Source organism: Gracilinanus agilis, chromosome 1, assembly GCF_016433145.1.
Source record: "Gracilinanus agilis isolate LMUSP501 chromosome 1, AgileGrace, whole genome shotgun sequence".
NCBI lineage: Eukaryota > Metazoa > Chordata > Mammalia > Didelphimorphia > Didelphidae > Gracilinanus > Gracilinanus agilis.
The window spans coordinates 744,874,125-744,891,241 of NC_058130.1; the positions used below are offsets into that span (position 1 = coordinate 744,874,125).

At 38.8% G+C, this 17,117-nt stretch overlaps 1 protein-coding gene across 1 annotated transcript in view; it reads right to left on the reverse strand.

Moving 5' to 3' along the window:
- The window catches only part of LOC123256838 (piwi-like protein 1), a 76,109-nt gene extending 61,889 nt beyond the window's left edge, over positions 1-14,220 (reverse strand). Inside the window, exons 1-5 of the mRNA XM_044685396.1 lie at positions 14,155-14,220; positions 13,602-13,708; positions 2,612-2,726; positions 841-877; positions 13-195 (exon numbers count right to left, since the gene is read on the reverse strand). Coding sequence (XP_044541331.1) covers positions 13-195; positions 841-877; positions 2,612-2,726; positions 13,602-13,708; positions 14,155-14,220 — 508 coding nt within the window. The remainder of the gene's footprint in view (positions 1-12; positions 196-840; positions 878-2,611; positions 2,727-13,601; positions 13,709-14,154) is intronic.
- Positions 14,221-17,117: the final 2,897 nt, after the last annotated feature.

The window sequence follows — 17,117 nt, forward strand, 5'->3', positions numbered from 1 at the left end:
GGCTGGTGCGGCCTCCCCGGCTGGTGCGGCCTCCCCGGCTGGTGCGGCCTCCCCGGCTGGTGCGGCCTCCCCGGCTGGTGCGGCCTCCCCGGCTGGTGCGGCCTCCCCGGCTGGTGCGGCCTCCCCGGCTGGTGCGGCCTCCCCGGCTGGTGCGGCCTCCCCGGCTGGTGCGGCCTCCGGTAATGACTGCAATTGCTGTCGTTGACGATTAGACCTTCTTCCGAGTTGTTGATGCAGCAGTTTGTTTTATTTATTTTTTTAAGCAATTAAAAGTGCCGTTAATCTCACATGGTAGTAAAGGACACAATTGTATAGCCAAGAAACAATATATAAAATAATAAATCTAAACTAACCCCAGAATAGGAGGTAAAGTAGAAAGATACAGCATAGAAATTTTAAAACAAGAGAAGCTAAGCCTTTTGCACACCAAAAGACTTCTGCAAAGTTGTTTCTCATTTATATATTTTCAGAAGAGAAAAATACTATGAGTTAGCACTGTTTTTCTCACAGAGAACCCCTGTCTGGAAACTAGGATTCTAAATAAGCAAACATGATCATATTACCATAGTTGAATGGCTTGAAAAGGGGTCACTGGGCAGAGATAAAGTTAGAATAACCATTTAGGATTCTTTAGGGGGGGATTGCATGAATGGGAGAAAAGCTAGATTGCCTACCAGCTAGCAAAACCCCCATTTGTAATATTCAACAGCTTAACCCCATTTTTCCTCAGTATGCAGGCAATACTGAATTCCCAAATATGTTCAGCAAAAAACTATGGATAGAAGACTCTCAATATCTGTATTTACAGAAATGAGAGCACTCACTCCAACAGAAACGTACCCCCGGCCTCCTCTGGCTCGACCACGGTTTCCTTTTCCTGGAAATTAACAACATACTAAACTTCATTTTCATATTTTGATAAATTATTTTGATAAAACTTTCCAAATGAACTTTTGAAGAGCATATATTTTCCAAACACAAATACAACTAGCCCTTTTCACTTGGGAAAAGACATTCCATGTGATCATAGTTTACAATTATGAATTATTTTTTCAAGTAAGATTTAAGGTTACAACCAGAATCTTGAATGGACTAGTTTCAATTCTGGTATTAATCATAAATCATCATAGAAATAAATCATTCTAAAAGGGTTTTTTCCTTCATTTGCATAGGGTCTCATATAATTAGTTTGAAGATTGCATTTATAGTTTTGGGTGCACAAGAAGGATCAAATGGTTTTGTTCTTTTCCCCTTCTCGGCTGGGAAAGAAATTTTAGGCTATAAAACATGGCTCGTTATTGTTTCTAATTGAGCAGCATGTGGTTTTATGGACAATAGGCTCTAGAAAAGATTTTAGAAGTCATTGAATCCAACCTTATTTTACAGATATGGGAGCCAATGTCCCCATAAGATTAAGGGTTAAGCAACTTGCCCAGGATCATGACATTTTCATTCAAGTCCTGTGAATTCTGATCAATGTTTCCTGGAGTACTAGGCTGGAGACTGCTGTAGTCAGGAAGTCCCCCAGTCTGAATTTATAAGATGTATATTTACCATGCATCACTTAGTTTCCTCATTTTTAAAAATGATGGTCAAATGGCCAAAGTACTTACCTGATACGGTTGCAAAATTCAAGTGAGCAACATGAGTCAAAGAAGGTGAAGGGCGGGGAAGGGGTGGGGGCTGTAATAGTTATAAATGGAGGTCAGGATCCCTCCCCCATTATGCATATGTTGGGAGACTTAGGGCTCTCCCATTAGCCCCATCCATATAAGAGGCTGGACTCTCCAGAGGAGGGGGGCAGGGGCCTCTATTATCTCCATCCAGGGTCAGGGGGATGCTTTCCAGCATGGGGAAAGAACTCTTCAAACAGCCTCATCTACATTGGGGATGAGGGAAATTCACAAGTCAGAAAAGGGAAGGCTCACCTACCTCTCCTATCCATGAAGGAAGGTCCTATCAATGGGGAGTACCCCAGTTCCACTGAATTAGGGCAGTTACCTTTGGGAGATACAAATAGAACCTCTTTTGCAAAATTACTCCCTCCTTCCGCAGTTGGGCTACCTTCCCACCTCCACCCCAGGCAGCCAAAAAAAAAAATAAGCTACCTTCCCATCCTCGCTAGGGACCTTCTAATTATAGCACCTGCCTTGGTCAAATTACTTAGATCGCTCCGCCATCTCCAAGTTTCCAATAATGAAGAACATTAAAGAACTAACTATCTCCTTTTCTTCCATTTTCAAAATCCCATGGCATCCCGCCTCGACAATCTAGCCAATGGTTTCTCAGCACCTTGCCCCACTTGGGCAGACAAGAGAGTCCAGAACTAGGATCTCTTTACTATCCCCGCGCGCGGAAGAACATTATACAGTTGTGCTGGGATACCTGAGAAAGAGAGCAGGTGGCCCTGGGAGGTTCCGCCCACAAGCACTTGTACTGCACCTGTTTTGGCTCTATCCCCATCATCCTCAAAGGGTACGAAATAAGCCAAGACACTGGTTAACTGAGGCTTGAGGGGAGCCCGGAGGGACGTCGGGTCGCGGGGAGGTGAGGAGGAGCTTACTTTTTAGGTAAGGGAGTGGCTCCCAGCTCCTGCTCGGGGCCTCAGAGCCTGGGTAATGACGGGTTTGAGGAGCCCATCGAGGCGTTGCCGGCCTGACAAGCATTGTAGGGGACGAAGTTCATCCAGCGGACCTGTGAAAACGGGGTTCAGTGACTGAAGAGCTCTGTGCAAATGAGGGGCAGGGACATGACCTGATGAGGAATGGGAGAGTGTGGCTCCCTTCCCTTTCTCTTAACCCTTCCTCCCCCCTCCACATCTCTTCCTTCTTCCTTTCTCCCTTTCCTTCTCCTTTCTCCCTTTTCCCCTCTCCTCCCCTTCCTCCCCTCTCTTTCTTCCTTCTTTTGCCTACTCTCTTCCCTTCCACCCCCTTTAGAGGATTTAGTCGGTTTTAGGGTCTTTTACCGGGGACGAAAAGACAATAATAGATCCTACCCAAGGGCTTGTGTCGAGGATCAAATGAGATGAGAATGTTAAATTCTTGAAACACTATAGAAATGCTCATTATTATTATATATTTTTTAAAGTTTTATTTAAACTCTTACCTTCTGTTTTGGGTATCACAAGGGCTGGTCAGTAGGAATAAGTGAGTCTCCCCCTCCCCACCCCGCCCCCATGAGGGCAAGAGCTAGACAAATGGGGTTGTGACTTGTGGGGGGAGAAGGGGGGAGCTCACACAGCTAGGGAGTATCTGAGACCAAATTTGAGTCTAGATCCTTTGGATTCTAGGCCTGGAACTCTATCCACTCTGCCACATAGCTGCCCCTAAATCACTGACTTTCAGTAGTCAGCAGGATTTAGAACTTTTCTTGGACACAGAGAGGAAGTATGAGGTCTTCCAGACTCCCAGCCTGGTACTGTATGCACTGTGTTACTTAGCTGTCCCTATTATTATTGTTGTTATTAAAGGAAAGAATGGGAAAAAAACGGGTTGGAGTCCATTCTTTGTCACTCTAGTAATTTAAGGCAAGGGTCCTCAGTACTTCCCTGGTTCTCAGGTTTCCTCCTCCAAAATCATCATAAATTTGGATTGGGAAAGGAGCCTTCAAGGTCTCCTAACCCTTTCTTATATAATATATATTATCTCTCTCTCTCTCTATATATATATATATATATTTTGTTTGTTTATTTGCTTGTTTTTATGTTTGTTCTTTTTTCAGATGAAGAAACTGAGGAATAGAGAAGAAAGTAACTTGTTGAACATCACCCAACTAATAAGATTCTGAGGCAGAATTCAAACTCAAAATTTCCTTATTCCAAGGCCAGCTGCCTCTCATCTAGGTAATCCAGCTCTAGCACTGGTTAATTCTAGAAAGCAGGGTAGGCCTAGTTTTCATTTCACTGATGAGCATACCCTGCGTGCTTTCCCAGCTAGTGGATGGTTATTGAGTTTTCTTTTTAACAAGGAAAAAGTCAGCATTTAGGAACAAATAGGAAAAGCTTTTGTTCTTACAATTGGCTTCAGGGATAATAGACTAGGCTTGGTGTGATTTCAGGATTGAGTACCCTCCAAATAATTCCCACCTGATGAATGGTGATTGAATTTCCTTTTTAACAAAGAAAAAGCTGGATTGTTCAGTGAGCCTCAGAGCTGGCAAAATAGATCTCTAGTAATTCCCAGGGTGTATTCCCTCATAGTACTTCCCCAGCTATGTATGATGCCTGAAATTACTTTCTTTTAACAAGAAAAAAATCCTTTAATTCAGTAAAAAAATGTCTTTTATTGTAGTTACTTTTAAAGCCAGAAAAATAGGCTTAGTCAGGGGTGGGTCATTTACTCAACAAGCATTTATTAAGGACTTGCTATGTGCCAGGCACTGTGCTGAGTGCTGGAAATGTCAGGCCCTCATGTGTAGCAAGACTCCCAAAGCTTGTGAATATGGGACTGGGGTTACAAAAGAAAGACAAAAAACACAATCCCTGCCCTTAAAGAGTTCAAATTCTAATAGAGGAGGCAACATGCAAATAAATATATGTGTATTATAAATATATTTATTATACTTACATATATAAAAATATGTTTCCAAATGGAAAGTAATTAACCCCAATATGTATCCCTATTCGGGTTCTACCTCATGGGTGTTATACCTGAAATTACTTGTTAACAAAAAAGATGCTCTTTTTTTTTTTTTCAAAGAAGAAAAAACTTCTGTTCCATAGTTATTTTCAGACAAAGCAGACTAGGTTTAGAGCCATTTCAGGGTTTAGCACCTCCAAAATACTTCCAATCAGATGGCCGGTAACTGAAAATATACTTTAGCAAGGAAGAAAACCCCTTTATTTCAAGGTTAGCGTTAAAGCAGAATAGGCTTAGTATTCTTAGATATTTCTCCAACTCATGGGTAGTACCTAAAATTCTTTTAAAAAAAAAAGGTAGAAACCTATTGTATTATAATAACAAAAGAAACTTGGAGAGAGTCTGGGATTTTGGAAGTGGATTTTTTTTGGGGGGAAGGTGGCAGTTAGCCAATGAATCTACAACAGATTTTATGGCAGGATTCAGAGAAATTGTTACTGTCAATATCAGCAAGGCAGTGGAAGAATCACAGGGACTGGAGCTGTATTGTTTAATAATTTTGTCAATGACTTGGATAAAGGCATAGATAGTATGCTCATAAAATTTGAAGGTAATACAATCATAGGAGAGATAATCAGCAAGCGTTTCTTTTCTTATTTTTTTTTAAATTCTTACTTTCCACCTTAGAATCAATAGCATATAGTGGTTCTAAGGCAGAAGAGTAGTAAGCGTTAGGCAGTGGGGGTTAAGTGACTTGCCCAGGGTCACACAACTAGGAAGTGTTTGAGGTCAAATTTGAACACAGGGCATCTCATCTCTAGACCTGGCTCTCAATCCGCGGAGCCCCTTAGTTAGCATTTCTTAGGTGCTTCCTACAGGCTCTAAGGATTAAAGATTTTCCCCCTTCCCCTAAGAAAAGGGGAAGGGGGAAAATAGTCCCTGTCCTCTAGGAGCTTGTATTCTTATGGGGAAAGACAACATGTAAATAGGCATGAACATAAAGTAGAATACTGTTTGGAAGACAGATTGTAGAGAGAATTGAGTGTGAATGGAAAGAAAGTGGAGGCTCCTATTATAGACACCCCTTCTGAGGGAGTTCCAGTACAAAAAGAAGCAGAAATATGGGACAGTACCTATTAGAGATGGATGGATCAAGTCAGGATTTTCTCGAGGATGGAGGAGACATGGGCATGTTTGTAGGCAGCAGGGAAATAGTCCTTAGTGAAAGATTAAAGACAAATGAGAGGAGACAATTTATTGTAGAAGATGGGATGGAATGGATTACTTATAGAGAGGAAGAAAAGAGGAAGCTCTCAGCAAATGGCCTCAAGCAAAGAAATATATTAACATGCTTAGGAAACCACAGAGAGCACCTTTGGCTAGGGAACAGTTTAGTTTTTTATAACTTTTCATACACCTATAGAATACACAGCCAAATTAGCATTTTGGGGAAACTTAGAAGAGAAAAGTAAAGCCTTTTACAGGAGAGGGAGGGGTAGAGAAAGGGAGAATCATTCAAGGGAGAAAATAGGGGATACTGGGAGAATATTTGTCATGCGGCAGAGTATCATCAAAATGAGAGAACATTCTCTTTTTAAGGGCATGAAGAGAAGGGGAGGTGACCAAATACTTTTACAATTGTGCAAGAAATCCTTTTAGACAGAACTCTAGGGTTGAGGTTAACATTCTAGATTAGACTGTAAGTGTTATCCAAGGAAAATAAGCAGTTAAAGTTTGTACAACAGTAGATGAGGCCATCTACTTTACATGGCTGGTTATATTTTATTTCTCCTTATTTTCCACTATTAGGTCACCAGATGGTAGGATATTTCTACTTTGTTAGTCCATTAAAATATTGTGATATTATTGTGGTTTCTAGTTTTCTCTTAAATTGATACATGTATTTTTGAAGAGATATCTTTTATTCTTTATGATGATTCTCTTTGAAGTATGTTCCCAGAAACTCTTGAATTGCTTTCTAAAAAGGTTTAGAAATTTTGCAATACTGTACTCTTTTCTCCCCAATTCTGCCAGCATCAAGTTAGGGCACTTTTAGTTATTTTTACCAGCTGATGAGTATGAAACAACCTCACAGTTGTTTTAATTTGCAGTTGTGATATACTTCAATATCCACCATTTCCCCTACAACATAGTTTAAACTAGTTTTTCCTCAAAAGCTGACAAAGCTGGCCTGAGGATGGAGCAAGACTCAAATTGGGCCTCTCCTGACCCAGCTTCCAGGTAGCCTCTGGCCATATAGGCATTATTTATTTATTACCTAAGGCACACCTGCTTGAGGTTAGCAGTCCTTCAGATTTGGCAGATATCCTAAGATTTCACAAGTCACCACCCTACTGACCCTTTCCACATGGGGAAGGGAAATGTGCCCTTTCTACCCAAGTTAAATGCCATTGTATCCTTGTGGAATATCCTTTCAATGTTAGAGTAAAGTAAATCTCCATTTGTTAACTGTTTGGTGAGCTACAAGTGCGTCATTTTGTTTCAACGTTAAATCCAAACGGATAAGAGTCTGACTTGAGTCAAGGCCTCTCCTAATAGCATTTCTCTTATAATGCAGCTGGATATTTTTTGGCATAATTGTATCTTTTTTTGTCAGTTGACTTTAATATACTCTGATTATGGCTTTTAGGGGCTGTAAGAAGCAAAATTAATATCCAAATACTCCAAGTATTATATTTAATAAGATTTATTAATAATAATTAAAATAAAAAGCTAAAGTAAAAAGCCAGCTTTCCCAGCCATAAATGCGGGAGAAGAGAGCAAGAGTAGAGTTTCCAGAAAACTTATAAACATTACATGAAGACACCACATGCACAAAGGGAAAGGATTCTGGGAGAGGAAAACGAAATCTGGGAGATGGAGTCCAAGGGTTCAACATTCTAACTACACAGGGCTTACATCACAAAAGTTGTAAGGTGAAAAACTGTATAAACTGCAAAATGCAATATGAATGTGTGCCATTACTATTTACTTATATAATGTATTTTATTTTATTACTTATATAATGTAAAACAGTAGTACTCTTGAGATCTATTGAATACTTGTCCCTAGACTAAACAGCTCCAACTAATATTCCTTTTGAGTTCTTGTATTTGCTGTACGTCTTTGAATACAATGTCGTTCTTAATATATATTGAACCAATAAGTACTGGGTAGATCATATATTCCTGAATTAGCAAGAAAAAATATTTGCATTTGTTTATATCTCTTATAGAGGAGAGCCTCTTTGCCAGAAACATAGCATATGATCTTGCCAGCAGATGGAGCAATTAAGTAAGAAATAAATTTTTGCATCTATCCTCTCTCCCCAAGTGCTCAACCATTATCATTAATGAATATTTATTGAGTATTAGCATAATACATACCATTGGTTATCTTTTTCCTGGAATGTTTCTTCATTGTGATCTCTAAAGGTAATTACATGAGAACAGGATGATTTTGATGAGAGAACACTGATAAATATTCATAATATTGTGGAGATTAAGATTAATATGCACAATACTAAATATTATATTTATAAATATTTTATTAATAATAAACTAATAAAAGAGACTAACTAAAAGGTCCTAACCAGCTCGCTCCCAGGAACCAGAGAGAGAGAGGGAGGAGTTACAGCCAACTATAAAACAATAACATGACCATGCAAACGTGGAGGCGCAGGAGAGATTAAAGAGAATTTTGGGAAAACTAAGGGACTTAGAGGGGATGAAGTCCGAGGTTCAAAATTTCCATTAATACAATATACATATTCTACCATAATATTGTATCTGATTTTTAGACAGTAGATTATGACTATAGCATCTATGAAAAAGAATTAATTTCTGGTACAACCATCCCTAAATAATAAATGAGAGGAAGGAGAAGTTAAGATTCAAATTTCAACAATGGTAGTGGCAAAGATTTTTTTTTTAATGAAGAGCACTGGGGAGAAGGGATTAGAAGAGAAAGAAACATTTATTTAGAGCCTATTGCATCAGGCACTGTGCTAACCAACTTTACAAATATTCACTCATTTGACTTTTTTCCCCATTTTACAGTTAAGGAAACTGAGGCAAACAGAGGTTAAGTGACTTGCTCCAGGGTCATATAGGTAATAAGTCTGAGGCTGGATTTAAATCTATTTCTTCCTGACTCCAGGCACAGCACTCTGTTATTTATGCCATCTAGAAGCCTACATGAAAAAGGATTTGGAGTAATAGTACCTGATTTCAAATCCAAGAAATCTGTGATAATCTGAGGAAATTACTTTTAGCCTCCCTGGGCCATAATTTTGTTGCATTGATCTCCACCCCTTCCACTGCCTTTTCATCTGAATAAAGGTGCTTTCACTTGATGTAATCTTAGTTGGGTCACTTAAGCCCTTGGGCTTTGGTTTCCTTACCTTTAAATGAGTATTGAACTAAACATTTTCTAATGTCTTTTCCAGATCCAAATATATAATCCTGTAATCTCAGAGAACCCCGTGGACATCATCCCCTTAGAGTTCAAAGCAATCCTGACTTCCTAGTGATAGGTAAAGGCAGAGAAAGCATGGAGATGAATGTGAAATCATTAAATTTAGCATTTTCACAGTAATACAAGAACCCCAAAGAGTCCCCTTTTTCTCAGATATTGTTTAAAGTAGAATAGGCTACATCCTGAGACTTCCGATATCATAAGGGGAATTAACTCGGTCATGACAACAACTAGACTCGGCAGAAAGGAAACATGGATGTGTAGGAGTAAAAATGAACAAATATTCCTGATATTTTAAATTAAAAGATTTAATTATAACAAAAATGAGAGGGAAATGGATTCCTTCAGCCAAGTGAGCAGAGCACAAAGCCAGAGACTCACACCTGCCACACTTTAACCAAAGCCCAAAAAGAGCCCTGCAGCGTGGGTCTCAGCCAAATTTATCTCCCAAGGCTCTGTACGTCAAATGAGGATGTACTTAAAAGGATGCTGGGAATGTAGCACAGGTGTGGCAGAATTGTCCACCTGCACAGGTAGAATACTACAGAAGTCAACACCCTTCTTTGGATACATTGCAAGCTTTCTTTAAATCAGTGAAAGGGAAATACCAAGTCAGAATAAAATCTCAATGGATGATGAATGAGCATTCGTTTTTTCTTTTTTAACCCTTAACTTACATCTTAGAATCAACACTGTGTATTGGTTCTAAGGCAGAAGAGCAGTAAGGCTAGACAGTGGGGATTAAGTGACTTGCCTAGGGGTCACACAGATAGTGTCTGAGGTCAAATTTGAACCCAGGACCTCCTGCCTCTGGGCCTGCCTGGCTTGCCTTCCCCTGAGTCACCCAGCTTCCCCCAGTATTATTTTCTCACAAAGCACAGAGAAGCAGTGGAGTATAAAAAAAAAAGTAAATATATTCAATAAACATGAATTAAGCAGAAAAACCCACCAGCAGACCACTGATATAATCATGGCCTGAGGGGATAAGAAGCTGGCATTCAAGTGGTGGCATTATCAGAGAAAAGAAGGGGGCATTTTTGAGAGCTGTTGCAAAGGTGAAATTAGCAAACCTTGACAAGAGTTTAATTTCTCCTTATACAATTTTTTCTCATTTTATTTTTATTGATTAATTATGAAAAATTTTCCATGGTTACATGATTCATATTCTTTCCCTTCCCTCTTCTACCCACCTCCCATAGCCAATGTGCAATTCCACTGGGTTTTACATGCTTGAAAAGGGTTTAGAAGAAAGGAAGACCGAGGCATTGCCCTCTACAGTAAAAGGGAAGATAGAAGTCGGGGAGGGTTTAGTGGCAAAGATAATGAGTTTTATTTAGGTGTCTCCAGAATAGCCAGTTCTAGATGTCTGAAAGGCAGTTGGAGATTCCACATTGGAGGTCAACAGAGAGACCAAGGCAGTAGAGAGACCGTAAGCAAATGGAAGTTGATGAGATCACCAAAGGATAGTAGAGGGGATGAGAATAGGACCCAGGACAGAACCCTCTGGGATTAGACAGCATGATTTGGAGGAGGATCTAGCAAAGGAGATAGAGGAAGGACCATTCAGATTAGAAAAGATGAGAAAGAGTAGTGTACCAAAAGCATAGAGAGAAGAGAATATCAAAGAGTTTTAAAGGCTGTGAGGAGGTCATTAGACTTGCAACTAAAAGATCATTAGTAGCTTTGGAAGGAGCAGTTTTGATGGAATAATAATGTTGGAAACCAGATTAAAAAGAGAGAGTAGAGACATCTACCTGAAATGGCCTTTTCAAGATTAGCTAAAAAGGGCAGAAGAGATACAGGTAAATATTTAGTGGTGATGAAAGGACCCAGTGAAGATTTTATTCATGATAGAGAAGATCTAGCATATTTGTGTTGCAAATAATGTTGCAATGAATGTTGTAAATAAGAATGGCCAGAAACTGTTACTATAGGAATGTTAAGGGAGGGAAATAGGCAGTTTCTCTTTCTAAGTATTAAGTATTCAATTTTCTCAAGATGATTTAAGTGTTCCATTTTTTTTATTCTGGGCAATTTCTATTTTTTGTAAATAATCATCAGTTTCATTTAGACCAACAATTTTATTGGCATGGAATTGGATGAATTAACTCATAACTTTTTATTTCTTCATTTGATGTGTAATTTACCTTTTAAAACTTTTTGTACTGGCAATTGGGTTTTCTTAAATTAGCTGATGGCTGTTTTTCCCTTAAAAAAGTCTTATTTTTATTTATTCATTGGCTTTTTTACTTTCAGGATTTAGTTTCCTGATTTTCAGGATTTCTACTTTCGTGTTTAATTGGGGTTTTTTAATTTGTTAGTTTTCTAGTTTGTTTCATTCCCAGTTGTTCTTTTTGTCTTTTATTGATGTATTTTTTTAAATAGTGGCTACTAAATCTTGTATAATTCCAACTGTGACTCCTCATTATTTGAATTCTGACTGCTTTGCAATATTTTTTACTTTATCCATACATTCTGAATTTTGGCCATAATTTTTTTGGGGGGGAGGTTTGTATGGTGGATTATTTTAATTTCTACTTTGCCCTCTAGTTACAAAAGCTAGGTAGTTTTCTCTTATGATTTCTTGAAATGTGTCTAGGGTTTTTTTGTTTGTTTGTTTTTTGCTCATGGCCTTCAGGTAATCCAATGATTTTTAGATTATCTCTCTGCAATCTGTTTTCCAGATCAGTTTTTCCCTATAAGATATTTGATGTTTTCTTCTATTTTTTTCCTTCAGACTTTTGACTGTATTTTATTATTTCTTGATGTCTCACATAGTCATTAGCTTCTCCCTTGCCCAATTCTTATTTTAAACGAAGAAGTATTTTCTTGGTAAGCTTTTGTACCTCATTTTCCAAGCTGTTATTTATCATTTCATGTTTTCCCTAGCTCTCATTTGGTTCTTAATTTTTTTTTTTTTTTGCTTTTAAATTCTTCTGGGAATTCTTGTTGAGTTTATATCCAAGCTGCATTTTTCTTTGAAGATTCTACTTGTAGATGTTTTCAAGCCATTCCTTTCTATATTTGGTCTCGAGTTTCCCTGTCATCATAGTAAGTCAAATGTTGAGGGGAGAGGGAGCTGATTAATTTTTCTAGCCTAATTCTTGACTCTGGACTTTGTTAGTACTAAGCTCTGTGAACTTCTTTGGGTTTGGGGAAATGAGCAACAAAACCCAGATAGCACTTGTTCTTATACCCAGTGCTAATTCAGGGATCCCTTAGGGATCCCTTTCTGTCCTATTGTCCTGTCTTGGCCTGCTTTCTGTCCGTGGACCCTGGAGTATTACTCTGCTGCTACCCTATGGTACTCCAGAAAAGATTCTGTCCCCAGGATCTACAGACCATAAATTGTCCATGGCTAGAAAAAATTACTGACTTTTTCTTAGTTGCCCTGATTAGAATTTGGACCAGTGCATTTTCTAGATCCTGGTGGAGAAGGGATTGTGGTGAATTTTGCACAAATGCTTTCATTCACTCTGCTATCTTCAGCTCACTGCTGGCTTCGTTTTTCTGTCTATCCTCTAAACAATTTCACTTGGTGACCTCATCAGCTCCCATAGATTTAAATCTGGTGATTTTCTGATTTTCTTAACCAAACCTAACCTCTCCTTTAAGCATCAGATTAACATCCCAACTACCTATGAAAGTCTTGAACTGTATGATCTATAGACTTCTAAAATTTAATATCTAAAATCAAATGCATTTAGTCCCCAAACCTTCCTTTTTAGGAGGTTTGTCAGTCACCCAGGCTTATAGCCTAAGTGTCTCCTTCAACTCTCCCACTCTCATCCCCCATATCTAAACTGCTGCCAAGTCCTCTCAGTTTTATCTTTATAACATCTCTTGAATATGCCACCTTCTCCCCTCTTGACACTGACACTGCCCTGGTATAAGTCATCATCACTTTATGCCTGGACTACTACAATAGCTTTGTGGTTCACCTCTCCTCCTCAAATCTGTCCCCACTATATTTTCCATCCAATTATCAAGGCAACATTACTACAGTGGAAGTCTGAACATGGTACTCCTCCATTCAGGAAATAATATTGGCTCGCTAATCACTTCCAGGATCAGATTTAAAATCCTCTGCTGTTCAAAGCCCCTCATATTCTTAGTTTTCCAGTCTTCTTGTACCTTCCTCATCCCTATATACTCTGCAGTCTTGTGGTACTAGCTTCCATTTTGTCCCTTGCTTAACCCATTCCATTTCCTGAAACCAGGGAATTTTCACATCTCTGGAATTGTCTTCTTTCATCTTTTTATCTCCTGGTTTCAGTGGATTTCTTCAAGGCCCAGTTAAAATCCCACCTTCTACAAGAAGCCTTTTCTGATTTCCCTTTAAGGCTAGTTCTTCCCTCAGATTCTTTATCTTCACTTTATCCTGTACATATATTGTGTACATGGTTATTTTTCCTGTTGTTTCCTATCTTTTGCCTTTCTTTGTATTCCCAGTAGTTAGCTAAGAGTCTGGCACAGAGCAGGCACCACTTCATGCTTGCTGACCGAGGTGGCTTGTGGGACTACTGAATATGCATTACTACATTTTACCTTGGCTCTGCACTGTCCGTATGGGTTTCTTCTCTTACGGGTGGCATCTCAGATTCAGGAACTGTGACCAAGAGACCCAAGATCTCCAACCTCAAACACTTAGATGGCTACTAAGACAGAACATGTGAGTCTTAGGATTGATGTTGAGGAAAGAACATAGAAGAGGCAACCCCAAATCCACCATCAGACTTGCGTAGGGAAGACCTATCTTAGTTTCCATGTGCTATAGAAGTTCCCTTTGCACAGATCTGTCTCATCTGGGAACAATTATTCCCAAGTGCCAACCCTCGCCTAAACTTCAGCACACGGTTGAGGGAACCTGGGTTCCTATTAGATGAGGACTCTATTACTACTCTCTTAGAATGGGAGATTACATAGAAGGGCCCCCTCAGAGAGGGTGATATAAGGACCCCTAAATAATAGCTTCTTAAGGCCAAATTAATGTCAGGGTGGTCTGTGTAGGGCATTAGAGAGGATGCTTCTTTCACTTGGTTTTGGTTACCTAACTCCTCAGTGTGAAAAGAAGTACTGGAAGCTTTTTTTCCCTCAGAACCTCAATTTCCAGGGCAGGCATTTGGTCAAAGTGGGGGAAGGAGAGCGGCAGTGCTACCCCAGCCATCGCTAGGGTCGGGCTTCTCTCCCAGACTGGGTTGGTCAAAGGACACTATGTGTTGTCTCAGGATGTGCTTCCTCTTTTCTGGAGTAGCTACAGCTGCTAGACTAGTTTAGTTCACAAGATAACTGTGCTCCCATTCCCTAAAACTGTCAGATCATTTGGCAATTTCCTTCAGATCCAGTCTTATACTTGTACATATATTTAGTTATATGTGTATACACAAGCTTTACAGGCCTTCACAGACTATATTCATACTTTGTTGTGGCTAAAAAAATTCAGAAGACAACAGTAGCACATAAACACTTACATAGAATTTACCAGTTTTGGACAACGTAATCTCATGGCTTATTACCTAAAAAAGATGGTTTAAAAATATAAAATACCAACCCACATGCTTTTTTCCCCATCTCTACAAAAACCTTAAGAATAGTGTATATAATGCATAGCTGAGTGTAGTAGAAAGACCACCTGAGGTCAGAGAAACAAGTTTCAAATCTCTCTATTCTGCCACTTACTATCTTTGTGACCACAACTAAGTAACTTCTCTGAGACAATTTCTTCTTCTGCAAAATGAAGAAAGGACTGAATACCTTTAAGGTTCCTTCCAGTTCTAAATATGAGCTGAGGAGGCCCCCAAATTCAGTTCAGCAGTTTTCTAACCTTTTCCAATATCTCACAATTCTTAGTAGAGGGAATAGAGAATGCCATTGATTTACAGAAAATCCCCAGGTGTTGCTCCTCAATCCTTTGTTCTTTGTCACTCTTCTAAACGCTAAATTCATCTAGACTGGAGAATTGTTCCACAAATTTTTGGTCATGATGGAAGGGAAATGCTAGGGCTGCTGGGTTCAAGAGAGGTGGGGGAGAAGAGAAGGTTATCAACTGCAAAGATTTCTTTATTTTTATACTATTTCTCTCCCTCTTTCAAGATTCATTTCCCAAAACAGTGGCACCATAGGCAGGACTGAAATGAAAGTCCTATACCCAAGGAATATGCTGGTGAATGTTTAACAACTCCCAGCAGAGAAAAAATGCACAAACTTTTAAAGTTTAATCTCCATCATTAACATTTTCCTTGTCACTTCCTTAAATCTAGGCAATCCACAATAAATCAAGCTCTGAGTTTTGTAGTATTTGCTTTTTTTTCTATAGGGTAAATGCTCACACTGAAAATTTAAGTCAGCTGGCAAGTGTGGACTCTTGACACACACCTGACCTCACATGGAAGCTTCCATCTGGTGGCTGGAAACCATAGGCCAATAGATGGTTGAAATGTATTATTTCTAATTTCACTGTGTAGCAATATCCCAAATGAGTAACTGTCAGTTCATAAATCTAAAAAATATTTATTAATCTTTTGTTTTTATATTAACTAAACTTTCTTAAGGTATACCTCAGTTCCCTCAGCTATTAAAATAAAGGAGGAAAAAAGGGGAAAAAATCAGCAAAATCAACATATTAAAAAAGTATGATGTTATATGCAGTGTTCCAAGGACATGGTATCTCACCTCTGCAAACAAGAGGAAGAGAAGTGACATTCCTTTTTGGGGGGCCAACTTTGGTCATTCAAATTTCATAGCATTTCATTTTTATGTCTTGTACATCTTTCCACTTTAATGGTTGTAATCATTGTGTATATTCTCTTCCTGTTTTTGCATACTTCATTTCACTTTGTATCAATTCATGTGTCATGTTGGTTTCTTAGTCACATTCATTTTCCTACAGCAATAGTTCCGTATCTCATATGCCACAATTCAAGCAATTTGTCAATAGATGCTGTTTCTAACCCTTTACTACCCCAAAAGTGCTGCTGTATTTTGTTGTATAGGGGACCTCCTCATTGGCTTCCTTGGGGGTATATGCCTGGTACTGTAATCTTTGTGTTGAGAAGTATGGAAATTTTAATTTCTTTTATAATTCCAAATTACTTTCCTGAATTGTCGGACCAGTTCACAGCTCCAACAACAACGCATTAATACTGGCAGCTGGTAATTATTTAAAAAGCCTAACTTTGGGAGAGTGTTTTGGAAGGCCCAAGTCTTAATGCTCAGATGACTGTAGATGAAATTTGCCTGAAAAGTTAATTACCAGGACTAAAAGATCCTTCTTTTGTTTTCTCCAATTCAAATGATCTCTCAGTTACCATATTGTATTAAGCAGAGAACTTTTTACTAAACAGTATTCTTCAGAGCTTGACACACATCTTTATTCTAAAACTACCAAGTCAAAACAAATGCGGGCAATTTTATAATAATATCTAGTCAAGAATAGCGAATCCCCCCCCCAAGTTATTACTGCCAGTTGTCTACTCTGATTTTCTAAAATATGATTTTGGAAAAGTTGAAGGACAGGTTGGCTACTTATAAAGCTTGCTTCCTATCATAATCTTTTGTGCATTTCTTCCATAAGGGATGACTTAGAACTCATTTCTGAGTATTTAACACAATTTAACTGTTACCGTAACTCTAGTCTTACCTATTTAAAAAAAATTATTGTCAATGTGAATAAGTATACTAAAATTACATCATACCCAGATGATAGTCTAAATTTCTGAATTCAGCATATTTCTACTAATTTTTAGCACTGGCATCCAAAAAGTAATCTTTATTTTTCCATATTTTCTAATCCTGTCTTTCTAGATCAGGAGGTTAAATGTCTTTTCCATATCCTAACATAGAATGTTAGAATTAAATCCCAGAACTCCTTAATAGTCTCAGACTATTTACAGAAGACTAGAGACAGGGTCAGTTCTGTGGCTATTGACACTAGGAGGCTAACCAAGCATTTACACCTTTAATAGATATATCTTCCTGGGGGCAGCTAGTGGCTCAGTGGATTGAGAACCAGTCCTAGTTCAGATCTGACCTCAGATACCTCCCAGCTGTGTGGCCCTGGGCACT